At 47.6% G+C, this 26,460-nt stretch overlaps 1 protein-coding gene across 5 annotated transcripts in view; it reads left to right on the plus strand.

Moving 5' to 3' along the window:
- inpp5jb (inositol polyphosphate-5-phosphatase Jb) overlaps positions 1-26,460 on the plus strand; it is a 122,594-nt gene that overhangs the window by 68,810 nt on the left and 27,324 nt on the right. For all 5 annotated transcript variants that reach the window (XM_059987992.1, XM_059987990.1, XM_059987994.1 and 2 more), the window contains 4 exons: positions 7,506-7,614; positions 12,530-12,646; positions 14,980-15,155; positions 16,419-16,530. In XM_059987992.1, coding sequence (XP_059843975.1) covers positions 7,506-7,614; positions 12,530-12,646; positions 14,980-15,155; positions 16,419-16,530 — 514 coding nt within the window. The remainder of the gene's footprint in view (positions 1-7,505; positions 7,615-12,529; positions 12,647-14,979; positions 15,156-16,418; positions 16,531-26,460) is intronic.

Genomic DNA, 26,460 nt, shown 5'->3' on the forward strand with positions numbered 1-26,460 from the left:
ATGCTAAACACAAAGTACACTGCAGATGTTGTGGTCAAATCAATACGAACAAACACACTGGAGGAACTCAGCAGGTCAGGCAGCATCCGTGGAAACGAGCAGTCAATGTTTCAGGCCAAGGCCCTTCATCAGGACTGAAGAACGAGGGGGCAGGGGCCCTATAAAGAAGGTGGGGGGAGGTGGGAAGGAGAAGGCTGGTAGGTGCCAGGTGAAAAACCAATCAGAGGAAAGTTCAAGGGGTGGGGGAAGGGAATCAGGGAGGAGATGGGCAGGAAAGGTGAAGAAGGAATGTAAGGGGAAAGCACTATGGGTAGTAGAAGAAGGCAGAATCATGAGAGAGGTGATAGGCAGCTGGAAGAGGAGACAGAGTGAAAGTGGGATGGGGGAAGGGAGGGGGAGGGAATTGCCAGAAGTTGGAGAATTCGATGTTCATACCAAGGGGCTGGAGACTACCCAGATGGTGTATGAGATGTTGTTCCTCCAACCTGAGTTTGGCCTCATCATGGCAGTAGAGGAGGCCATGTATGGACATATCGGAATGGGAATGTGAAGCAGAGTTGAAGTGGGCAGCAACCGGGAGATCCTGTCTGTTGTGGCGGACGGAGCGGAGGTGCTCGATGAAGCGGTCCCCCAATCTGCGTCAGGTCTCCCCGATGTAGAGGAGGCCGCACCGGGAGCACCGGATGCAATAGATGATCCCAACAGACTCACAAGTGAAGTGTTGCCTCACATGGAAGGACTGTTTGGGGCCCTGAATGGTGGTAAGAGGGGAGGTGTAGGGACAGGTGTAGCACTTACACTTGCAGGGATAAATGCCAGGTGGGAGATCTGTGGGGAGGGACGTGTGGACCAGGCAGTCGCGGAGGGAACGATCCCTGCGAAAAGCAGAGAGGGGTAGGGAGGGAAAGGTGTGCTTAGTGGTGGGGTCCTGTTGAAGGTGGCAGAAGTTGTGGAGGATAATGTGTTGGATCCAGAGGCTGGTGGGGTGGTAGGTGAGGACAAGGGGAACACGGCCCCTGTTGTGGTGATGGGAGGATGGGGAGAGGGCCGAAGTGCGGGAAATGGAGGAGATGCGGGTGAGGACATCAATGATAACGGCAGAAGGGAAACCATGATTCTTAAAGAAAGAGGACATTTGAGATGTCCTGGAATGGACATTTATTTATATTTATTTATATTCTTTATAGGGCTCCTGCCCCCTCCTCCTTCAGTCCCGAAACGTTCTCTGCTCATTTCATCGGATGTTGCCTGACCTGCTGATGTTCCACTGAATAAACTCGTCAGATGGAGCACCTGCAATGGTGGGGGAAAATGCAGGATTAATTGCACTTATGAAAAGTGATCCCAGCTTTCCAGAGTTTCTCCCTGTTCATTGCATTATTCATCGTGAACACCTGGCAGCCAGATACTTCAAGTATGAAGATGTTATGAAATCTGTCCTTGAAATTGTCAATTTCATATGCTTAAATGGGAAGACCGTTGTGTATGTAACAATAAAAACGTGTGTGTAAATTTTGTTCATGTCTTGCGGCTCTCAGACATCTGAAGTTAATCGTATGTGGTAAGTAAGTAAGTTTGGCCACCCCTGCCATAGACGCTACCTGACCTTCTGTGTTCCTCCAGCATTTTGTGTGTGCATTGTTCCTGAATTGCCGCTTGCCTTTGGGGTGGAGGGACTGCCGGTGATGTCCGGCGTTGGTTTGGCCATGGTGAGTGGTGCAGTTGTTCAGAGCTGCACTCTACGTTGGGCAGTAGATTCCATCACATTCAACAGGCGCTGATGAGAGAGGCCATTGGACACGTGGTCCGTCCCCAGCCGTGACTGACCACCAGAACACTGCAGAGCCCTGATCTCAGTGCTGAGACACCCTCACAAGCACCCGTGATTCCATGCTGTGGCAGTGCCGGCAGAGGGCAACACGTCCCCCGCACACATTATGGTAGGACAGACGAGGAATCTGCTAGATACCTTGGTTTTTTTTTAAGTTCAGACGATACCTAACTGTGAGTATTTGGACTGGAGGACCAAGAATATTATAATGAATCTGTGCTGGGTGGCATAACACAATACAAAGTACAAGGAGACTTGGAACTGTGCAATTCAACATTCACTGAACCTCCATCTGCTTCTCTTTAGTCTCCCAATGGCAGGCTATACATCAGGGATTCCAACCTGGGGTCCACGGACCCCTTACTTAATGGTATTGGCCCATGGCATAAGAAGTAGGGAACCTTTGGAAATCTGAGGACTCCTTTAACTCTGCTTGTAAGTTTATTTCCCATTGTATGTAACTAGGTGAGCAGAGATTCAAAAACACAACTTAATTGGAGGCTCATTTCACTCTCTTTGTTGCACCATATACTTAACCACAATCCAGATATGATCATGAAAGCATGCGGTACAGAGATCTACAAACACACATCCATAGATCCCTCCAAGTTGCCGTGCAAGTTGACAGGGTGGTTAAGAAGGTCTCTGGTGTGTTGCCCTTCATTATTTGTGTGATTGAGTTCAAGAACCATGAAGTGATACTGCAGCTCTATAAAACCCTGTTTGGACCACACTTGGGAGTATTGTATTCAGTTCTGGTCGCCTCATTATAGGAAGGATGTGGAAACTTTACAGAGCGTAAAGAAAAGATTTACCATGATGCTGCCTGAGTTAGAGAGCATGACTTATGGAGAAAGGTTGAGCAAATTAGGGATTTTCTCTGTGGAGCAAAGAAAAATGAGAAGTGATGTAATAGAGGTGTATAAGGTGACAAGGGGTGTAGATAAAGTGGACAGCTTGTGACCTTTCCCCAGGCGGAAACGGCTATTACATCATTATGTGGTGTGTCGTATGATGTAGGTGATCGCGGTTTCTGACCATGATTGGTCTTGGCAAATTTTTCTATAGAAGTGGTTTGCCATTGGCTTCTTCTGGACAGTGTCTTTACAAGATGGGTGACCCCAGCCGTTATCAATACTCTTCAGAGATTGTCTGCCTGGCGTCAGTGGTCACATAACCAGGACTTGTGATCTGTACCTGCTCCCATGGTTTCACATGGCCCTGATCGGGGGCTAAGCAGGTGCTGCACTTTGCCCAAGAGTGACCTGCAGGCTAGCGGAGAGCCTTACACCTCCTTTGGTAGAGATGTAGCTCCACCACACCACCCAGGCTAACACAAGAAAGTATAATTTTATGGTGTTTGGAGGAAAGTATAGGAAGGATGTCAGGTTTTATACACTGAATCCTGGAGTCGTTTTTGTAGACTTTCTTTGGACCCTCACCAGAACTGCACACAATGCTCCAGGTGAGGCCTCACCAGTGCACTATAAAGTCTCAAATTTAGATAGAAACCCTACGGCACAATATAGGCCCTTCAGCCTACAACTTTCTGCTAAACATGTCCCTACCTCAGCAATTGCTATTCTGGTTCTCTGGAAATGAACACTAACATCACATTTGCCTGCTGAGTGTCCCCAGCATTTTCTGTTTCCGATTTCATGAAAGCTCTGATCAAATCTGCTTCTGCTATGCTTTAAGTCAGTAAATTCTAGATCAGATGAATTCACTTCACATTACAGAAATAAAGAGCACGTGCCCTCTGAATCATTTTCCTATTATGTAAAATCCGCACCCCTTGGTAACCGACCTTTCTCCCACACAACATATAAAGGACATTTCCTTGCTTCAGTAAACCCATTATGTGAAAGCAGCCTGCAATTTTAATGGTGGAAAATCATAGCTTGTGTGCCTATCTTCTCCTGCCGCCTGCCCTGCACTGACAACATAGCATTAACTCTGGACAGAATTCCTTTGATGTGTGGCCACTGTGCTATATCAACAAACAGAACACATTTTTCTAACAGCACGGTCCAACTAACAGCAGTTCCAGTCAATTTATATTTTATAATATTGGTTAAGGGAAGAATGTTATCCTTCAGTCCAGCCAGTCTCTGTACTTTCCTTCAATACATTGCCCGGAGACTTTAATTTCCACATAATTTCCCAGACAAAGTAATTGAGGCAGGTACAATAGCAAAATTTGGATAAGTACATGAATGAGAAAGGAGAGTTACAGGCCAAATGGAACCACCTTAGGTGGGCATCCTGGTCAGCATGGAGGAGCTGGGCTGAACGGACTGCTTCCAGGCAGTATTACCCTATGACCTGTACAAGTTTAAAACCCCTGTACACCATCCAAAGTGGTAGACCTTTTTTGAGGGGAATGGCCGCAGGGTATCGGCACTGGCGGCCTATCCCCTTTCCCCCTCCTGACGGTCACCTGGTTGCCTGTGTCCTGCACGTTGGGTGCAACTCCCTCTGTACAGTGTGCCCTGTCTATCAACCCCGCCTCCTGAAAGATGTGGAGTTCATCCAATTCCAGCTCTGACTCCTTCACACGGTCTGTTAGAAGCTGCAGCTGGATGCACTTCTTGAAGGTGTAGTGGTCAGGGGCACTGGAGGTCTCCCTGTCTTCCCACATCCCACAAGAGGAACACTTGGTCATTATGTGTGGCATCCTCACTGCTCTGAATGTGCAACAAGAAAGAATAAACATCGACAAAAATATCTACCTACTGCCTACACCTCTCCTTACTGAAGCCTCAATGAGCCAAAAACCTCAACTCCCCACTCTTACAATGGCTGCTCTGCTTAAACCTAACCTCTTTTTATTAGACCTCGCTGTGTGCCTCATTGTGTGCAATCTAATGTCTCCTCGGAACCGTGATGCACAAAATGTGCTGGCAACCCCCACTCGCTTCTTTTAACTTTTCTCTTCCTCAGTGCAATCCAATGTCTCCTCAGGAACTGTGGCACACAAAGCACTTGAGTATATTTAATGATTGGAACATATCTGACAAAGTGTTCCCACAGTAAGTCTGCTCTGCCACACCCTTATCCACAGAAGCTCACTCATCACCTCATTTCAGAATCGACGGTTACATCATTGTCTTTTCTTGACCTGTGCCAGGGATGGAATTCTCTGTGATTATCGTCCTATCCCTACTCTCCTTACAACTCAAACCCTCCAATCCCATTATCTCCATCTCTTGTGGATTTGAGAGCATATATGAAAGCCTAGCCCAAAATGTGTGCTCCCAATAATCTGGCTATGGCCTTCAGAAGCTTAATTGGACTGCTCTGAGAAGGCTGGCATTAACTGTGCTCACCTCTTTCCTACACAAGGCATTTTTTGACTTTTCTTTCCAAGACACCAGCAATTTTTCTTTCCTTTTCTGCTTTTAATCCAGGAAGCTCACTGTGATTAAAATGTGCTTTTGTACTTCCCCTTCCTCGGCCCAGCTGTCTGCTCCGTGTGTGTCTGCCTGTTACTTCTTTGAAAATGTTCTTTTAAAAATGTCACAAAGCATCACACAGGAACCTAAATTAATTCAATCTGCCTGCTGTTCCCTCCCAGCCATTTTGCTGAAATTGTACACTATTCTTGAACTTCAAAAGTGCACTTTAAACTTTCTCCACAACTTCTCACTGAAGTAGTGTTGGGGCATATTCTGGAGTTTATGGAATATTGCAAATACTACTTTCAACAGCAACCAGTCTACAGATCTGAATATGGATTGTAGATTGAATTCAAAATGCGGCTCAGGACAATGGTCTTCCTGGAGCTGCAGACTGGGAATGATTGGAAACCTGGAAACGTCCCATTGATCTGAGATATCTGCATGTGCAGAGACAGCAGTGGTTAATATTCATTTTGGGTGTCTGAAGATCTCGGTGTTTTAAAATTATATGTAACTCAAAGGAAGCATTATGAATGCATTGTGACTATAGAAATTGTCTAGCTGTTACCTTTGATCTATAGCATTTAAAAATGTGTTGTAACGTTGGATCAGGGATCCTCTCTCTCCAAAGTGACTCCAAATACTGTCAGCTTGTGTGTGCTGAATAAAGACATTTATTCTACTAGCTGTGTCACTCCAGTGGCTTTTGTTGACAGTCACAACAATAGCACTCACTTTAGCTTTCATGTAAACTGTTGTGTCTGCACAGGACTGAAGGAGCCTCAGATCTGCAGTGCAACATTATGAAAAAGCCATGTGGACCTTCCGGGCTCCTTCCTTGGGAGCTTAGGCAGAGAGACAATGCTGGCAAACGGGCGATTGGCAGAAGAATCCCAGATGAACACAGCTTCATTCAACACTGACTTGCTGGCTGCTGATAAACAGAGGCTAATCTGGGTGATTTGTGTTTTCTTTCCCAGCCTGCCAGGAGACCTTTCATTCAACAGTAGGACGGCACAGTTAGCATATTGCGGAGCCAGTAACCCAGGTTCAATTCCGCACTGTCTGTAAGGAGTTTGTACATTCTTTCTATGCCCACAAGGGCTCCCACCGGACACTGCTGTTTCCTCCCATCTTCCAAAGATTTACCAGTTAACTGGTCACATGGGTGTAATTGGATTTAAGATGGTGCTGGTGCAGTACAGCGATGACTTTCCAGCAGCAAACAAAACTACTGACTAATTGTTTAGTCACACTTTTTCTCAGATATAATCACTGCAATCTGTAGCCTATAACTTCCTTTTCAGAGTTGAGCTTTTGAACTGCCTTTACGACCTGGCATTTTTGCAGTCTGAGCTGAAGTCTCAAAGGTGCAGGAATGTTGCAACGTTGTGTACAAGGGATGAGTCAAGGCAGCAGGGTCTGAGCCCGAGAGTGTGGAACAAGACAATATTTGGCCAATGTTGGAGCCGACTTGGAGCTGATTCGATGCAGCAGAACCAGGGCAAGGCAAAGTTGAGTTGGGGCCTGGGCCTGAGGGCGAGGAACAAGCCGATGTTTGACCAATTTAAGCACCAGGCCAAAACAGGAAGGTCATGTATGGGATGATCAAAGTAGCAGGTCCCAGGCCCGAGAGCCTATCGACGTGACAGTGCCAGGTCCATGAGTGAGGAATGAGGTGATAATTTGGGCGATTTGAGCACTGGGCCAGATTGTAAGGGTCAGGGTGTCAGGGCTAGAGGTGAGGGATGGGTCAGTGTTCAGCTCTCTGCTCCACGAGGTTTACTCATCTCTGTGCTGAACTGAGGCTGTGGCCTACATCTTCCGGGTTCTTGGATCGGCTGTGACTGGCTTTGTGGCTGTGGACACACTCTTGTGAACTTCTGTTCTGGACGTTATTTGCTTGCTTTCTGTTGTTAGCAGAATTCTCTCTTTTTTTTTGCACTCTGGGTGTTTGATGATCTTTTGTAATGGGTTCCACTGGGTTTCTTTGTTTTATGGCTGTCTGTAAAGAGATGAATCTCAGGGTTTCATATAGTATACATACTTAGATAATAAATGTAATTTGAACTTTGAAATTGGGTGGCATGGGCTCGTTGGCCCAGAAGGGCCTGTTACAGCACAGCATCTCTAAATAAAATAAAATAATGCAAACATGGAGAAAATCTAATCTGACAGGTCCTAATTTCTTGAGCTGGTTGAGCAGACAGGTCACTTCCAAATGAGGAAACAAATTCTGTAAAACAAATGTAATTTTTTTTTTGTTTTTGAAGTTTGCAGGAAGTGAATTCCATGATCAATAAAAGACTAAAGGATGCCATCTTCACCGACCAATGGAGCGAGCTCTTTATGGACACTCTCAGTCCCTTTGGTTACGTGTTGGTAAGTTTGAAAATCCATTATAATTGTTACCTTAATTCCAATGACTGTTGTTAGTAATAACACTCACTATACTACCCCCCTTCACCATTTTCTTTCTTCTATGGCCTTCTGTCTCCCATTAGATTCCCCCTTCTCCAGCCCAGTATCTCTCTGTACTTCACCCCTCCATTGTCCTCCTGGTTTCACGCATCACCTTTTGTCTCTCCTTCCCCCCTCCCCCTACCTTCTGACTCCGGCTCCTCATCTTTTTTCCTCCAGTCCTGATGAAGGATCTTGGCCTAAAACATCGACTGTTTACTCTTTTCCATTGATGCTGCCTGGCTTCTGAGTTCCTCCAGCATTTTGCAGGGAGACTTTAGTCATCTGCAGATGTTGGAAATCCAGAGCAACAAACACAAAATGCTGGGCAAACTCAGCAGATCAGGAGGCACCTTTGGAAAGGTATGAACAGTTGATGTTTTGGGCTTCCTGCCCGGCTGGGGAAAGTCACCCAGATTCCCCTCTGTTTTGCAGCACCCAGCAACTCCCATTGAGATTGTGGGTGTTTCAGGTCCTGATGAAGGGTCTTATCCTGAAACATCGACAGTTTATTCCTCTCCTGCTTGACCTGCTGAGTTCTTACAGCATTTTGTACCGTGTTCATGATTTGACAACCTTTCCCTTTCTCGTGTCTTTGTGATAAAGCTGACCGAGAGGCCAGTCACTCTTGGAGCTATGAGGGTGAACAGCAGAGGGCAGGCCTTGCTCTGGATGAATAGCCATCAGCAGCAGCTAGCTGATGTTTGCAACTGTCAGGTCTGCATGGATAAGGGGTGAAGGCTTCAGCAGTTGGTGGCCTGAGCTGGGGTGGAAACAGCCTTGAGCTCAACTTTAGGAGGACCAAAGGCTTCAGAAAGGGTAACACGTGAGAATGTACATCAGTCCCTATAGAAGGTTCAGAGGTGGAAAGGATAAGCTATTTCAAGTTCCTGGGTGTCAATATCTCTGAGGTTCTCTCCTGGACCCAACTTATCAATGCAGCAACGAAAAAAGGCACGACAGCAGCTATATTTCATGAGGAGCTTGAGAAGATTTGGTGTATCTCCAAAAACAGTTGAAAATTTCTACAGATGTATGGTGGAGAGCATTCTGACTGGCTGCATCACTGTCTGGGCTACCGCACAGGATCGAAGTAAGCTGCAGAGAGTTGTAGACTTTGTCAGCTCCAGCATGGGCACTAGCCTCCGTAATATTCAGCACATCTTCAAGGAGCAATGCCTCAAAAAGACAGCATCCATCATTAAGGACCCCCATCACCCAGGTCATGCCTTGCTCTCATTGCTACCATCAGGAAGGAGGTACAGGAGCCTGAAGGCACACACTCAGCGATTCAGGAACAGCTTCTTCCCCTTTGCCATCCGATTTCTGAATGGACATTGAACCTACGTCCTGTGTGACGGGGGACCTTAATGATGGATTCCACCTCTTTGAGGCATCACTCCTTGAAGATGCCACGGAGGCCAGTGCCCATGATGGAGCTGACTGAGTGTACAACTTTTACAGCTAATTTTGATCCCCCTGCCCCCCGCACCCCACCCATACCAGACAGCGATGCAGCCAGTTAGCTGATCACTTATGGGGTCTTTGCAAAGCCCTTTCAAGCCACTGGCAGGATGATTGATGGTGAATCAGCATTGTCTCCCCACCGACAACACAACCCGGAGACTCTTTCTGTCTCCACTGGTCGGCAGCTCATGTTTTTTGCCTCAAGAACTACGTATTTCTGAAACAGACAACTTCATGTAAGGATGAAGAGAGGAAAAGGTTCCAGGATTACTCTTTTAAAAAGAAGTACAACAACCCTCACTGGGAGAAGGAGCGTTCAGAATGATTTGAGGATTGTTCAAACATCAGGAGCTTAGTGCAACTGGTGGAAGAACTGGACCACCTGTCTTCCCTGCCATCTGTTGGCCTAGTCCGGGGGTCGGCAACCTGCGGCTCCCGAGCCATTTGTGGCTCTTTCACCTCTGTGCTGCGGCTCCCTGTGGCTTTGGGAAATAATTGGTCAGTATTTAATTAAAATGTATTTTATGTTAGTTTGTTAGCTTTTGAAATGTAATTATGGTGATCTTGTACATTTCCTGCCACATCCGAAACGGCTCACAATTAGCCGGCATTCCGGCTAAGGGTGATAGCCTACGGGGGTTTGTGAGTACGCGTCTTTTGCAGCATCTGCGTCCATGGGGGCTGGGTTGAGGGAGGCTTAAAAGCAAGGCTGTTTAGTTCGAATAAAGCTATCTTTGACTGCAGTTTACTGACACCGCTACAACGTGTTTTTATCGCTGGCTGTCCAGACGGAAGGTGCTGAAACGCTTTGTCGCGTGTCTGGAAGAAGTGAAAACTTTCCTGGGCAGCAAAGGGCTCACCTTTCCTGAGCTGGAACAGCCAGAGTGGCTGGAAAAGCTACACTTCATGGTAGACATGACAGCGCACCTGAACACGCTGAACACAGCTCTTCAGGGGAAAGGACGTACAGCCCTGCACATGTTGGAGGATGTTTTGGCATTCGAGCGCAAGTTGACAGTGCTTGCCAGAGATTTACAGAAAGGCACTTTGTCTCACTTCCCCAATTTGAGAGAGTTCAAACAAGGTCACGACATGATAATTTTGGAGTATTTACATTCTGCAATCATCGCAATGCAAACATCGTTTGGGAAACGCTTCTGTGAGTTCAGAGAGGAAAAAAACACATTATCCTTCCTGGTCACTCCCTTAAGCATCGATCCTTCCCTACTGAATACGACTGCATTGGCAGGTGTGAGTCAACCTGATCTTGAGATGGAACTGGCCGACATAGCCGACAAAGACATATGGGTGTCCAAGTTTAGACGCTTGACAGCAGACCTTGAAGATGTTGCCCGTCAGAAGGCCGTTCTTGCTCAGAAACACAAATGGAGTGATATTGAAAACCTCACAGATGACAGCTTGCGATCCTGTGTAAAGATGAAGGTGACATCATACAGCCCTGATGTGCAGACGCTGTGCGCTGAGGTCCAGGAGCAGAAATCCCATTAACCAAGTATGATAAATATTTTAATTGCCTATTATTTTACTTATATTCATATTTTTTCATAGTTCAGTGAAATAGTCCTTTCATTTTTCAGGATGACAGCTGGCTGATGTTATTTTTGGTTTGCTGCTGGCGGAAAATTTAAGTTCGGCGTTTTTCATAAATACAAGAAGGACTCAAATAGACATTGAATATTTTACTTAAAAGTAACTTTCAACCCAACGTCTTTTTTTCGGAGTTCAAAATGTTTTTGTTGCATGCAGAAATGTAATTTCGTTTTCTCTGCAGGAGTTCATCAATTTCATAAATGCAACACATTATAGTTTGTTTATACATAGCATAAAGGCAAAAAAAAACGTTGTATGCAGTGTTATTTCATTTTAAATGTCAAACGGGTTTTGCGGCTCCCAGTGTTTTCTTTTCTGTGGGAAACGGGTCCAAGTGGCTCTTTCAGTGGTAAAGGTTGCTGACCCCTGGCCTAGTCAATCACCTCAGAGCCTACCAAACCAGATTAGAACCAGGTCACCCTGATGGTCTGCTTAAACGTTATTTCAGTGCTGTAGAGTAAAAATATCAAATCTCACTGTAGCACTTTAGTATTTGAATCTCATTTAAAAAAATGTCAATAAAATGTTGTCAGTTTATGTGGTGTGGAAATGGTTGGACTGCCATTAAACCCAAACTAACGTCTTCAGAGACAGAAGCATATCTCCGGCTGTCCGAGGTATGTCTAGGCTCACACCAAGTGGGTGACTTGTTCCTGCTTTCGTGCTGATGGCCAATAACATTGGCTCTTCAATAGCGCCCACATGTAACGAGTTCATCAATTTATTTTAAATGTAGGAACAGACACCTTGGTGATATTGCGGGCATGTGAATGAGACAGTGAGCAGATGAAGGACAAATCCCTGAGGATAATGGAGGGATGAGAAAACCATGGAAAGATGGAGAAAGTCTAGTTATCCAAAATTCTGCGCCCAGACTCTGCCTTCAGAACTCTTTTTCCCTCTTATCCCAGCCTGTCTATAATTTCCTCCCTTCACATAATTATTTTTGATTTTGCCTTCAACTGCCTCTCAGCCCTCCTCTACTGCTGCGGTGAGGTCACACTCAGGTTGGAGGAGCAACACTTTACTCCGTCTGGGTAGCCTCCAACCCGATGGCATGAACATCGATTTCTCAAACCTCTGCTAATTGTTCCGCACCATTCCTCATTCTCGTTTCCCTCTCACACCTCCTCTTCTTACCGGCCCATCATCTCCCTCTGGTGCTCCTCTCCTTCCCTTCCTTCCATGGCCCTGTGCCCTCTCCTTCAGATTCCCCCTTCTCCAGCCCTTTACCTCCTTCACCCATCAACTTCCCAACTCTTTACTTCACCTCCTCCCCATCTCCCGGTTTCACTTGTCACCTGCCACCGTGTACCTCTTCCTCCCTTCCCCCCCCCACCCCACCTTCTTCCTCTGACCTCCCCTTTCTTTCCAGTCCCAAGGAAGGGTCTTGGCCCAGGATGTTGACTGTTTACTCCTCTCCTTAGATCCTGCCTGGCTTGCTGAATTCCTCCAGCATTTTGTGAGTGTTGTCCTGAATTTTCAAATTCCTTTATAGCCAGTACTCTGCCCCCTTTGACTAAATGTTGTTCCCTCTCTCATCTCTTTGGCTCTACACCCTATCTTTTGACCTAACCCTCTGGATACTGAAGCCCCATAGAACATCCCATGGCCATGGAAGATGTTTTGAAAAGTGCCAGTCCTGCTCTGTGCCAGTGATACTTCCATGTTAAAGGAACTGATTGGTAGTGTTTTTGTAATAGAACTTTAATTAATGTTGCTAAGGCCTAAAACTAGTCCTGATTTTCTCCTGGCCCAGGTGACCTCTGAGAGGATGCAGGGGCAGCTGCTCTTAGTGTTTGCCAAATACTACCTCCTGCCAAGCCTGCAGGACATCCAAACAGACTGCACCAGGACAGGTCTTGGTGGATACTGGGTAAGTGTCAAAATCACTGTGGATGTTCTTTTTCGGAGGTAAAGAATTAGAATCATTCAAGCAGATGTTGCTGTGGTGACCACTATACCATTACTCCTTGCTGGTGCTTCTGCTCCCTTATTTATCCTTCAACCATGGAGATTCTGCCTCTCCAAGGTTCACTGCTGCCAAAATCCCCTCAATTTCTTGACCAGTCGTGTGTGATATGACAGCAAGAAGAAGAGCAGGCTAGTCTGTCCTGAGGTCTTCACAACAAAGCTGATCCTCAGGACTGTAAATCGAGAACAGCGCCCTCTCGAGGTCAGGTCAACTCGAATTCAAATAGATCAGCATTGTACCTGACCTGTCCAGAACTGGGCATGAGGTCTGTTGTAGAAGCCTAAACGTAGGCCCGATCACAAATCTGCTATCAGATAAAAACCAAGTGTAGGTTACCAGGAGGTAAAGGGCTTTGTTTACATTTCACTAACTGTGACTTCAGCACAGATGCCAAGCACCAGCAAGGCAGCAGTTCCTAAAATATACATTGTACCCTCCCACCCCATCCTGCCACAATATACAATAACATCAGCTCTTTGGGAGCCATGAGAGATCTCAGAAACATGTTCATTCTGCTGTCAGCACAGGCAGAGATTAGAAAGCATGGGGATCTCAGTAGTCACCCCGCACTGTGATAACCAGTCATTTTTTGTGGCGTGTTGGACCAGACGCTCGTGATACCTGCTCATTCACATCCTGCCGGCATTGTTCTGCTGCCATGTGACGTAAGAAGCAGCTCGTTATGCAGGGTCGTGAAGATGAACCTTGGCAGTAATTACTGTTTGCAGACGATTAATCTATTCTGTGACGCACACTTGACAATGTTGTGTGCTTTACACTGAGGGAGGGTTTGATTGGAGCAAAGTATCTCATGTTCTTATCTTGACTGTGTTTATGTTCTGTGCTCACCTGTGCCCATAACATATTTATTGAGATACAGTGTGGAATGGGTTCTTCCGGCCCTTTCCACTGTGCTGCCCAGCAACCCCCCCCCCCACCCCCCGATTTAACCCTACCCTAATCACAGGGCAATTTACAATGACCAATTAACCTACTAATCACGGCGTCTTTGGACTGTGGGAGGAAACCCCTTACAGGCGGTGCTGGGAATTGAACCGGGGTCACCTATACTGTAAAACGTTGTGCTAACCACTAGGCTACCATGCTGCCCTTGTATGTATATGCTTAATGGGTTTCATGTCCTGTCCACTTTTGTCCATATGTATTTGATGATACCCTGAGCTATGATGCCCATATACCTTTGATGGTGCACATATCTGTGTTCCTGTGTTTTCATTGATGACTGAAGGTGTTTGTATACATTAATTTCATTCTAAAATTTGTTTTGTTCTGGAAGGAAATTGTTCCCATAACCTCATTACCCATGGGTTCTCAACCTTTTTAATGTCACGGACCCCTACCACTAACATGGGCAATGGGCTGGGAACCCCTGCCCATATCTAATCACCTATGACTCTGTCTTGTCATGCCTGGATGGAGCATCAAAGATGTCTACCACCCGGGCCATGTCTTCTCACAGCTCCCACTTGGGCAGGAGATACAGAGCCTGAAGTCCACACCGCCAGGTTCACGAACAGCTACGTCCCTTCAATCGTTCGGTTCTTGAACCTGCCTGCAACACCCTAATCATCTCAGTCCTGCAATAGGGCCTGGCCTGGGTGTTGGGGGTTCTTAATGATGGATACTGCCTTTCTGAGGCGCTGCTTTTCGAAGATGTCCTGGATACTGTGGATGCTAGTGTTTAATTTGGTGTAATTGATGCTCTTATTGTGAATGTTGTGTCCCTGATGCTGTATGTTTATGATGCTGCTGCTGCAAGGAAGTTTTCCATTGTACGTGTGCTTGTGACCATAAACGTGACTTCGATTTTGACACAGATGAACATTGACTAATTAGAGCTCTACTTACATGCAATTAGAAATGCACGTGGGGTGGTGGGGGAAATCATTTTTTCACCTGAAGCTACCTCTCCGACTCCTAGGAGACAGTGGTAGCCAGCCCAGATACGAGGCCCCAAGTATTTTAGAGGCAAGGGAATCAGTAACTCCTGAAGGGTAGGGGAAATTACTTTTACTACCAATGTTCATTAGCCTTGGAGCTGCAGGAACCTGTTTCAGTTATTTCAGTGATGTCCGTCTGTTTCTGCCTCCTGCCCTGAACGATAGAATTGACGAGGCCCGGGTGTCCCTGTGTCCCGCCCACCGAATGTGAGAGTGTGGTGCCCCTCAGAAGCGTGGATATCAGTGACCGTGCTCTCCATTGTTGTGCAACAGGGGAACAAGGGGGCGGTCAGCGCCAGGCTGTCTCTGAGCGGCCACATGATTTGTTTCCTCAATTGCCACTTGCCGGCTCACATGGAGAACTCGGAGCAGCGGATGGACGACTTTGAGAGCATCCTGCAGCTGCAGCAGTTTAACGGCCCCACCGCCAGCGGAGTCCTCGACCACGAGTGAGTATCGGGCATTCTGGGCAGCAGCCTCCAACCTTCGAGGAGGTGAACCAGAATTAAGTTGATTATCTCTGATGTATGCTGTGGGATTTGTTGTTTTGTGGTAGCAGTAAAATGCAATACATAATAATATAGAAATAAACTGTGAATTGTAGTCAGTGTGTGTGTGTGTATATTTATATAGACACACACACACACACACACACGTATATATTTATTTCTATGTAATAGTTAAATTAAAAAGGTAGTGTAAAATAGAAATTAAAACAAAATAGTGAGGTATTGCTCCAATCACAAACAAGAGAAAATCTGCAGCTGCTAGAAATCCATGCAAAACACACAAAATGCTGGAGGATCTCAGCCGGCTAGGCAGCATCTGTGGAAAAGAGTACAGTCGACGTTTTGGGTTGGGTCCAGCATGTTGTGTGTGTTGCAGTGAGGTAGTGTTCATGGGTTCAGTGTCCATTCAGAAGTCAGATGGCAGAGGGCATTACATAAAAGGATTAGTTAGTTACATTAAGAAATATTAAAAATAGTACAAAAGAAGAGCAAGACAGTGAGGTACTGTTCATGGGCTTACGGACTGTTCAGAAATCTGATAGTGGAAGGAAAGAAGCTGTTACTAAAACATTGACTGTATGTCTACTTCCTCCCTGTTGGTAATGTGAGAAGGGGACATGTTCTGGATGATGATGGATGCTGCCTTTGAAGATGTCGTCGATGCTGGGGAGGCTAGTGACCGAGATGGAACGGGCTGAGTGTAGGGCCTCTGCACCGGAGTCGCCAGTGAGAATGGTAACACAGCAGAGCTTTGCGAGAGCAAGGGTAGAGCAGAGTAAGGTGGTTAAAGGAGGTGATCTCTATGGAGGCGTCCGGTGATGTTGCTTCCTTGTGGGATGATTTGCTGTCAAGAAGGGACAGGCTCGTTGGGACTTGGACTGCAGAGGGAGCAGTTGGATCTGCCACTCTGCAAGCACAGGAAAATGATGAATGGTGAAGGACGTGCAGCAGCAGACTGAGACCTGCTGAGAAAATGATCTAGGCCTGGGGTCCGCTTGCTTAATGGTAATGGCCTGTGGCATACAAGAACGATTGAGAACCTCTCATCTGGGCTCTTGAACTGTGGGGGTCACAGAAAAAGCATGCGAAGGGCTGTGAGGGTCAAAAAGAACAAGAGCTTCCAGATTCAGAGAGGTGAGGAAATGGGGAGGGATGAAACGTAACTCTCCTTGTTGGCTGTCACTCTCTTGTGTTTCTATACAGCGTTGTCTTCTGGTTCGGTGATCTGAACTTTCGGATTGAGCAGTACGATATTCGCTTCATCAAAAATGCCATTGAGAAGAACAAGCTGGGTATGCTGTGGGAAAAGGACCAGGTACAGGCAATGACACAGGCATTTCTCATATCTTGTCATGACGTTGAAGGAAGCCATTCAGCCCATTGAGCCTATGCTGGTTCTCAGAGCAATCCCATCAACACTATTCCCCCACATTTCCCTTTAACCTATTATCAGTCCCCTGCCGACCAACTCCGGTCAATTCTCCCACCACACACCTACACAAGGGGCAATTTACAATCACCAATTAATGAGCCAGTCAGCACAGAGGAATCGGGAGAACCCAGTGGACAGCAATGCGGGGAGAGGTAAACTCGACAAAGGCAGCCTCTGGTCCTGTTGCCCGAAGAGGCTAGAGGCATGCCATTCAGGTGTCACAACTAGCACCAGGCCGTCAGTAAGATAAATGCCCTCACTAAATTCAGCAAGGGTATTTAATGTTCAGAAAACATGTGGCTCAATTGAGGATGACATTTCACTTCAAGGTCCAAGTTTCACTCCAGCCTGGAACATGGGATACTGTTGTGTATTTAATTTATCAGTAATATTTGATTATAGTGTAAATGTATTGTTTGTCATCTTTCTGTGTGATTTGATTAATTCATTACAGTTAAATGTACAAAGTATGTGAATGGCACGCGTCACGTCGCCACCACGTGATACGTGCGCGCCTTCGCTTAAAGTAAAAACTAACAGACTCGCATTTCAGACTCACCATCTTTTCCGTTAAATTGATTTTATGTTTTGGAATTACGAAACATAATACTGGTGATGAGTAAGTTTTAAAACGATCCTAAGATGACTACCTACCTGTTGAAGCACAGCAAGTTGTTCGAGTTTTTAAAAAAGCGCAGCGATAAACCGCACGTGTTTATTTGGAAGGGGAAGAGAGAAGTGGTCAAGCTTATAAACAAAGATAGTAAACGAACGAATTCACAGGTTCCTGAACAGTGAGTACTGGGCAATAATAAAAATTAAAACAAGAAGCAGAAACTGTCCTCATCCCACACATCGACCCATTGTCTCACTGTGTGAATGGTGAGGGTTGCTGCAGCTGTTTTTTTTACCCCAGTCAGGACAAGCAATAAGTGTTGATTCCAGACTATTAGCGTTGCTTCTAACAGTGGGACCACAGAGCTCCACTTTGTGGGGCAGGACAGTGATAAGTGGGTCTGTACTGAGAGTTAATGATAGCACCACACAATCTGTCCTCTCTGTGCTCTTGGCCTAGCTTTACCTCAGTTAAATCCATCATAGATATTCAGCTACTCATTTTGTCATTGCCCAAGGAAATAGGGCCTGATGAGCAGGTGTGTTGTCATGACAACAGAGCCATTTTGGGAAATGCAGAGTGATAAAATTCAGGTGTCTTGAGGCCAAACAGAAAGCTCTCCATTTCCCTGCCAAACTGGAATGAACAGACTGCACGGGTGGAAATTCGAAATAAGGAGCGAGCCAGTGCAAAAACGTTGCAGGTCTGTGCTTTAGGTGCAGTTAGAGTGGTTGAGATCCCCTTTGCCATTAGTTTCCTCCCTTTCTTTAATGTGTGCCTGCCCCTCGGCTGTGTACCCTGAGGGTCCCTAACTTCATGTGCAGCTGGTACACCTCTGTGGTATTTGATCAAACTGAGTCTTTGTTTGAACTGCACACAGGAATTCGCCAGTATTTCCCTCCCTCTGAATTCCCTCAGCACTGGTTATTCACTCCCGTTCCAGCATCTGCAGTCTCCTGTGTCTTTCCACATGTATCAGAATTCTCAGAGCTGTAATTCTTATCTGGATTGTGGACTCAAATCCCTTTCTAATCTCAAGCACAAAAGATGAGCCCTTCAAGCCAGGTCTACCATCCCGTGCAATCATGGCTGATCCTGTACATTAATAGATGTTCTTGCTCTCTCAGCCCTTGATGTCTAATCAGCAGGCATGTCCTTTGTTGTGTAAACTATGTATACCTGTCTGGACATGCCCCTCTGCTGACTGCTCCTGTGGCTCCTCCCACAGACCCCTGTATAAAGGCGATTGGAGGCACTGCTCTTCCCTCAGTCTTCAAGATGCTGTGCTCCCTTTTGCTGCTAATAAAAGCCTATTGTTCACTTCCAGTCTCCGAGAGGTATTGATGGTGAATCAATTTTATTAACTGCAATTTTAAAACATGGAGAGCATTTTACGACCCGACAGATTGGATCTCGACCCTCAATCCCAGGAAGCCGGCAATGCTTTCGAACTCTGGCTAGCATGCTTCGAATCGTACCTGGAGGAGATTCACGTGACCGAGCCTGCCATGATGCGCAGGGTTCTCCTCTCCAGGGTCAGTCCACGGGTCTACTCCAAACCAACCGGACCAACGGGACCAACCAAGCTACCAGGGCATGCTGGATGCCCTCAAAAGACAATACCTGCAGCCAGTGAACACTGTCTACTCAAGACATCGCTTAGTGACATGGCGGCAGCGGGCCGGAGATTTGAGCGCTGAGTTTGTCCGGACCCTACAGACACTCGTGTGGGCCTGCAACTGCAGGGGGCTGACGGCAGAACAGCATGCGGAGCTGCTAGTGAGAGATGCCTTCGTTACGGGGATCAGGTCAGTGTACGTGCACCAGCGGCTGCTGGAACACGCCGATCTTACCTTACAGTCGGCAATCGAGCTGGCCGACATGCTGGAGGCCGCTCTGCACAATGCTGACGCTGTCCAGGCACACGATCTCCCACCGGCCCCATGGACGCTGCAGACCCCGCAACCCACCGGCAAATCGACCACGGCTGCTGCGAGTCCGTGAAGACCCCGCAACCTGCCAGCGAATCAACCACGGCTGCTGCCAGTCGCAAGTCCGCAAAGCATTACTTCTGCGGACTCGAGAAGCACCCCCGGAAATGCTGCCCGGCCCGAGAAGCTACCTGCTCCAGCTGCGGAAAGAAGGGCCACTTCGCAAAGGCCTGTAAGTCCAAACTGCGAGTGGGGTCAAGGCATGGGGGTCGCCATCTTGGTCGCCGTCATCTTGCCTACCCGCCACGTGCGTGGCATGGGGGTGACCACCTTGGTCGGCGCCAACTCTCCCCGCCTCCAACCCACGGGTGCTTACCGGGCACTGAGATAGCGATTCAACTCTGGCCTCCATGACCCTCGACCAAAGCGCTCAACACCAGCTCGCAAGGTCAATGATGGACATACTGGAGGAGGGGCACAGGACTAGTGTCAAACAGGCAGCACTGAGAGTTTTATTCACCCGGACACAGTGCAACGCTGTGGACTCGTGACGCGGCCGGTAAGCCAGAGGGTCACCATGGCTTCTGGGTCGCATATAACAGACATCCGGGGGATGTGACACTACTGCTGTAGGGCACAGAATATCGGAACTTTGTGTTACTGGTCATGCCTCAACTGTGTGCCCCTGTGCTATTGGGGCTCAACTTCCAGAGCCACCTGAAAAGTGGGACAATGGAGTATGACGGGCCCCTCCCACCAATCACTGTCAGGAATCCTCAGTTCTGTGGGACTTCGTCATATACCCTGCTACTGCCCCCACACACACACTGACCCACACATCCAACAGCCATACCAACAGCCATGCTACCGACACCACTTGCAGCCTCTCCACCCTCAAGATTCCTCCCCCACCACTGTTCGCCAACCTGACCCCCGACTGTAAACCTGTGGCAACTAAAAGCAGGAGGTACAGTGCGGGGGACAGGGCCTTCATTAAGTCGGAGGTGCAGCGGCTGCTCAGGGAGGGGATCATTGAGCCAAGCACAAGTCCTTGGAGGGCCCAAGTGGTCATTGTTCAGAACGGGCAGAAAAATAGGATGGTCATGGACTATAGCCAGACCATCAATAGGTTCACACAGCTTGACGCGTACCCCCTACCCTGCATCGCGGATATGGTCAATCAGATAGCTCAGTACAAGGTGTACTCGACCATAGACCTAAAATCCGCTTACCATCAGCTCCCCATCCGCCCAGAGGACTGCGCCTACACCGCCTTCGAGGCAGGCAGCAGGCTCTATCACTTCCTGCGCATCCCCTTTGGTGTCACGAATGGTGTCTCTGTCTTCCAGAGGGAAATGGACCGGATGGTGGACCAGTGCCAACTGAAGGCCACGTTCCCATATCTGGATAACATCACCATCTGTGGTCACGACTGGCAGGATCACGACACCAATCTCCCAACAATTTTTCCAATGCTCTTAACCTTACCTATAACAGGGGCAAGTGTGTGTTCGGAACCACCCGACTTGCTATCCTTGGGTAAGTGTGGAGAACAGAGTCATTGGCCCTGACCCCGACCATATGCGCCCCCTGTTGGAACTCCCTCTTCCCACCACCCTCAGAGCCCTCAAACGGTGCCTGGGCTTCTTTTCCTATTACGCCCAATGGGTCCCACACTATGCAGACAAGGCCCGCCCCCTGGACAAGTCCACTGCATTTCCCCTCTCTGCTGAGGCCTGCCGCGGCCTTCAGCTGCATTAAAGGGAACATTGCCAAAGCAATGATGCATGCCGTGGACGAGACCATTCCCTTCCAAGTAGAGAGTGACGCCTCCGACTTTGCGCTGGCTGCTACCCTCAATCAGGCAGGAAGGCCGGTAGCATTCTTCTCTCGTACCCTTCAGGGCCCTGAAATTCGGCACTCCGCGGTGGAGAAAGAAGCCCAGGCCATAATGGAAGCTATTAGGCACTGGAGGCACTATCTCGCTGGCAAAAGGTTCACCTTGCTGACCGACCAGCGCTCAGTTGCGTTCATGTTCAGCAACCAACAGCGGGGCAAAATCAAAAATGATAAAATTTTGAGGTGGAGAATCGAACTCTCCACCTACAACTATGACAGCCTGTACTGGCCTGGAAGGCTCAATGAGCCCCCTGATGCCCTATCCCAGGGAACATGTGCCAGCACGCAGCTCAACCAGCTATATGCCCTCCATGCAGATCTTTGCCACCCTGGGGTCACCCGGCTTTTCCATTTCGTGAAAGCCTGGAACCTGCGTTACTCCCTGGAGGACATCAGGACGATGACCAGGGACTGCCAAGTCTGCGCTGAGTGCAAACCGCACTTCTACTGTCCTGAAAAGGCACAACTTATCAAGGCCACCCGCCTCTTTGAGCGACTGAGTGTCGACTTTAAGGGCCCCCTTCCCTCCACCGACCGCAATGTCTACTTTCTCAACATAATCAATGAGTACTTGCGGTTCCTCTTTGCCATCCCCTGCCCCGACACCACTACCACGTCCGTCATAAAGGCCCTGCACCAGCTCTTCACTCTGTTCGGATATCCCTGCTATATCCACAGTGAAAGAGGGTCCTCGTTTATGAGTGACGAGCTGCGCCAGTACCTGCTGGCTAGGGGTATTGCTACTAGTAGGACCACGAGCTATAATCCCCAGGGGAATGGACAGGTGGAGAGGGAGAATGCCACAGTGTGAAAGGCCACATTCTTAGCCCTTATGTCAAAGGGATTGCCGGTCTCTCGCTGGCAGGAGGTCCTCCCCGAGGTGCTCCACTCCATTCGCTCCCTGTTATGCATGTCCACCAATGCCACCCCTCATGAGCGACTCTTTTCTTTTCCCAGGAAGTCTGCCACTGGGACCACCCTACCGGCTTGGTTGACGTCCCCAGGGCCAGTGCTGCTCTGGAAACATGCGAGGAGCAATAAATACTCCCCGATGGTCGAGAGGGTTCACCTACTTCATGCGAACCCCCAGTATGCCTACGTGGCCTTACCTGATGGGTGGGAGGACACAGTCTCCGTCTGCGACCTGGCGCCCGCAGGAGCACCAGACCCCTACCCCAAACACTCCGTGGTGACTATGAACCCTGTACCCACCGATGCATATACCCACGAGACACAGCGCACGCCAAGCCCTACACAGACTCCTCACGACACTCCCATCCCGGGTGCCATGCACACACATGAGGGGTTACTGATGATGCCTAAGGGGTTGGAACCTCAAGTCAGGCCGGAGCCAGCACAACCACTGGCACTGGTGCAATCACCACCGTCACTGGTGCAATCACAGCCGGTGCTACGTTGATCACAGAAATGGACTCGACCGCCTGATAGACTTGACCTGTAAATATACTTGTAAGAAACTTCGCCCTGCGGGATTCTCTTTTAAAACAAAGGAAGGGTGAATGTGGTAAACTATGTAGACCTGTCTGGACACGCCCCTCTGCTGACTGCTCCTGTGGCTCCTCCCACAGACCCCAGTATAAAGGCGATTGGGGCACTGCTCCTCCCTCAGTCTCCGAGATGTCGTGCTCCCTTTTTGCTGCTAATAAAAGCCTATCATTCACTTCCAGTCTCCGAGAATTAGTGATGGTGCATCAGTACTTACTGTTTAATATTTGAGTAATATTCTAAATCAAAGACTCAAATTGCATTTATTATCAAAGAACATATAAATTATACAACCATGAGATTTGTTTGCTTAAAGGCAGCCGCAAAGGAAGAAACCCAAAAGAACTCAATTAAAAAAAAAGACCAACCCCAATGTGCACAGAGAAAAAAACAAATCACGCAAACAGTAGAAGCGAGCGACAACAACAGCATTCCGAACCAAACTGAGTCCTTGGGTCCGAATCCCCAGAGCAGGCCCGAAGCCTCAGAATCAGTTCATTGTATTAGCTGGGCAAATCAAATACGTCGTTGCTTAAGCATTCTTTATTTGTTTAAGTAATTCATTATGGGTTATATGTAAAAAAAATAAGTGAATTGCACGTGTCATGACGCTACCATGTGATGCATGATTGTCTCGCTTAAAGTGAAAACAAAGTACATGAGCTCTCCTGGGCTCCGTGGTTTGGCTTTCAGTTAGTTTAAGGTTTTCGAGTTACATAATGTAACACTCTCCTGCACTGGGCACGTTCTTCCATCCAGTGGTGCTCTGGCGCTCTCCAGTGCACAGAGCCGACTCCAGGGTGGTTTTTCACAGTGCAGAAGAGTGATCCCCCTGTTCTGGAGATTTAAAAAAAATTCATTCATCATTAATAAATTTTTTGATACTTACTTTGTATAATCCCTGGTCTAAATGCAGGACTTGATAGATTATTCCCAGGGTGTAAATGGCTAATATGATGAGGCATGCTTAATTTTAAGGTGTTTAGAGGGAACTATAGGGGTGATGTCATAAGTAGTTTTTTTTACATAGTGTGGTGAACTACGTGTGCCTGTCTGGACACGCCCCCTGCTGACTGTTTCTGTGGCTCCTCCCACAGACCCTGGTATAAAGGTGATTGAGGCCGGAGCCCAGCCTCTCAGTCTCCAGGATGTAGTATGGTGGTCACTCACTGCTTGTTCCTTTTTCCAGTCAATAAAAGCCCATATCTCGCCTTTACGTCTCAGAGTGAGTTATTGATGGTGCATCACATAGTAAGTGGGAGGGTGGAATGCACTGCCAGAGGTGGTGGTAGAGGCAGGTACAGTAAGGAAATTTAAGAGACTCTTAGCTAGACACATGGATTTTTAAAAAATTATTGAGATACAGTGCAGAGTAGGCCCCTCTGGCCCTTCAATCTGTGCCGCCAAGCAACCCCCCCCCACCCCCAAATTTAATGCTAGCCAAATCACTGGACAATTTACAATGACCAATTAGCCTACCAACCAGTACGTCTTTGGGCTGTGGGAGGAAACCCATGCAGTCATGGGGAGAATGTACAAACTCTTCACAGGCAGTGGCAGGAATTGAACCCGTGTCGCCTGTACTGTAAAGCACTGTGCTAACCACTACGCTGCCACGCTGGAGGGCTATGGGGAAGGAAGGGTTAAATTGATCTTAGGGTAGGTTAAAAGGTTCGCACAACATCCGGGGAAGAAGGTCCCGTACTGTGCATTCTATTCTATGCTTCTCTGATCTGCAAACCCATGTTAAACATCATCTCCCAATGAGGACATTTGTTTACATGCTTAACATTGCAATCCTGAAATGTTTCATTCTGATGCCATCAAGAAATTGTAAGTGGACAGAAGGTAAATAGAAATGTTCAAGCCTGTTTTCAAACCCAGAGTAAGAGTCACATCCCCAGCAGCCCACTGGAATCCCTGGCCAATGATTATTCAGATTGGAGGAGGGGCACCCAAGTTGACATTGAGAGCCCCAATGCTGGGAGTACGGAGGATAGATAGCACCAACTCCCTAGCCAATCAAGCCAATACTTGCCCAAGTACAGCAGAGTCTGCAGGTCCCACATTGGCCTCATCAGCAACTCTCAGGGTCTACAGATCTGGAATGGGAGTAGGCCATTCATCTTTACTCTCAAAGCTCTGTGATGAAGGAAAGGATGAGCTCTCAATCTGGCTATCCCAGACCAGTGAGCTGTGAGGCCATGGAACTGGCTGTACAGAATTAGAGGCAATATATTCCCAGCTGTTGTCATTCCACACCATGAGCCTCTGGAAGACACTCCGTATTTTCCGGCCAAGAAGGATCTCCAACTTGCCCTACTCCTTCAGTGTCATCAAGAGGATGTGTCCACAATTGTCACGGGGAAACGCTGGAGATGGATTGGGCACATGAAGAGAAGAAGGCCAACTCCATCATCAAGACCCACTTCACTGGACCCTTGAAGGGCAGAGGAAACTGGGCGCCATACCGTCGAGGTGGAAATGAGAATCCTGGGGCACAGAGTAGAGAAGATGGGCAATTGCAGACAGAGATACCAGAGGTGTAACGGGCAGTAAGCAAGTACTCCTGGAAGAGTTTCACTAACTCTGCCTCCTCACTGGAAGAACACGCAAATCAATCTCAGTGTCCTTGTCCAGGTCAACGTCTCCAATGCTAAAGGTCGTAATTACACTCAGCAATGCCACGATGTGTCGCCTAACACCAGACTGGTAACACAGACACTCTGTTCTGAATTTGGGAACGTGAAGAGATCGCAGGCAAACTGGGGAAAAAAATTCAAGGAGCAAGTCAAAGCCTGGATGAAGAAATGAAATGTTCCCATCGGCATTTGGGCCTCTCTGTCCTGTGACCACTCAGAGTGAAGGAGAATTCAGGAATAGTATTGAGAACCCTTTATTAACGTATTGGGGCATACAGAAGTGGTGGAAGAAGCAGAGCTCACCAGCTGACTCCATGGTTGGCTGGTCAGCTCATCTGTGGAAGATTCAGAGAGTCCTACAGTTTGGAAGCAGGCCCGTTGGACCCTGATTCCACATTGACCATCAAGCAGGTCCACGGAGCTGTGAGAGAAGTGTGCAGGATGGAGGCTAAGAAGCCTGGCGGCAGGACGCAGGCCTACGACCGATCTCGGTGACTGGAGCCTCGAGAACAATTGAAATCGTCAAGGCCGGTGTGGAGGGTGAGTGAGTGTTCAGCGCCATCTACCAGCCTCTCACTCGTTGCTTTTGGAGGAAGGTGTCTGCGTGCAATGGTCTCTCTCCCTCTCTCTCTCTCTCTCTCTGATGCTGTCAGAAGATGGTGCCGGAGCAAAGTTTAATCGACATGGTTTGTGGATTGTGGACTCTAATTCATGGTTCGATGAGTTTCTAGTTTTTCTGGTTGCTCCTTTTCTTGTCGCTAGTTTGGGTGATTTGGAATCAGGGCAGCCTGCAAATAAGGAACACTGAGCTGAACTGAAGACTACCTTTTGACTTTGTGCTTTATATTCTGTGTTTCACACTTGTTTATTTTTGTTGCTGTTTGCACGAGTTGTGGGGGGGGAGGTTTGATGGTTTTTTTCTTTGAACGGTTTCCATGGTTCTTTTTTGTTTCGTGGCTGTCTGTGGGAAGACAAATCTTAAGGTTGTATGCTGCATATATACTTTGATAATAAATGTACTTTGAATCCTTTGAACCACAGATCTGGTACGTCGGTCATAAATATTCACAATATGTCAGCAGTTTAGCTGAAGTGACTGTTATGCAACATTTCCAAGTTTGCTGATGTGGGAATGTGAATAGTGACGGAAAAACAAAAGATCCTCACAAACCATTGAAAATCCGCAGATGCTGGAAATCCAAAGCAACACACACTAAAC

This window comes from Hypanus sabinus, chromosome 13 (assembly GCF_030144855.1).
Source record: "Hypanus sabinus isolate sHypSab1 chromosome 13, sHypSab1.hap1, whole genome shotgun sequence".
Lineage (NCBI taxonomy): Eukaryota > Metazoa > Chordata > Chondrichthyes > Myliobatiformes > Dasyatidae > Hypanus > Hypanus sabinus.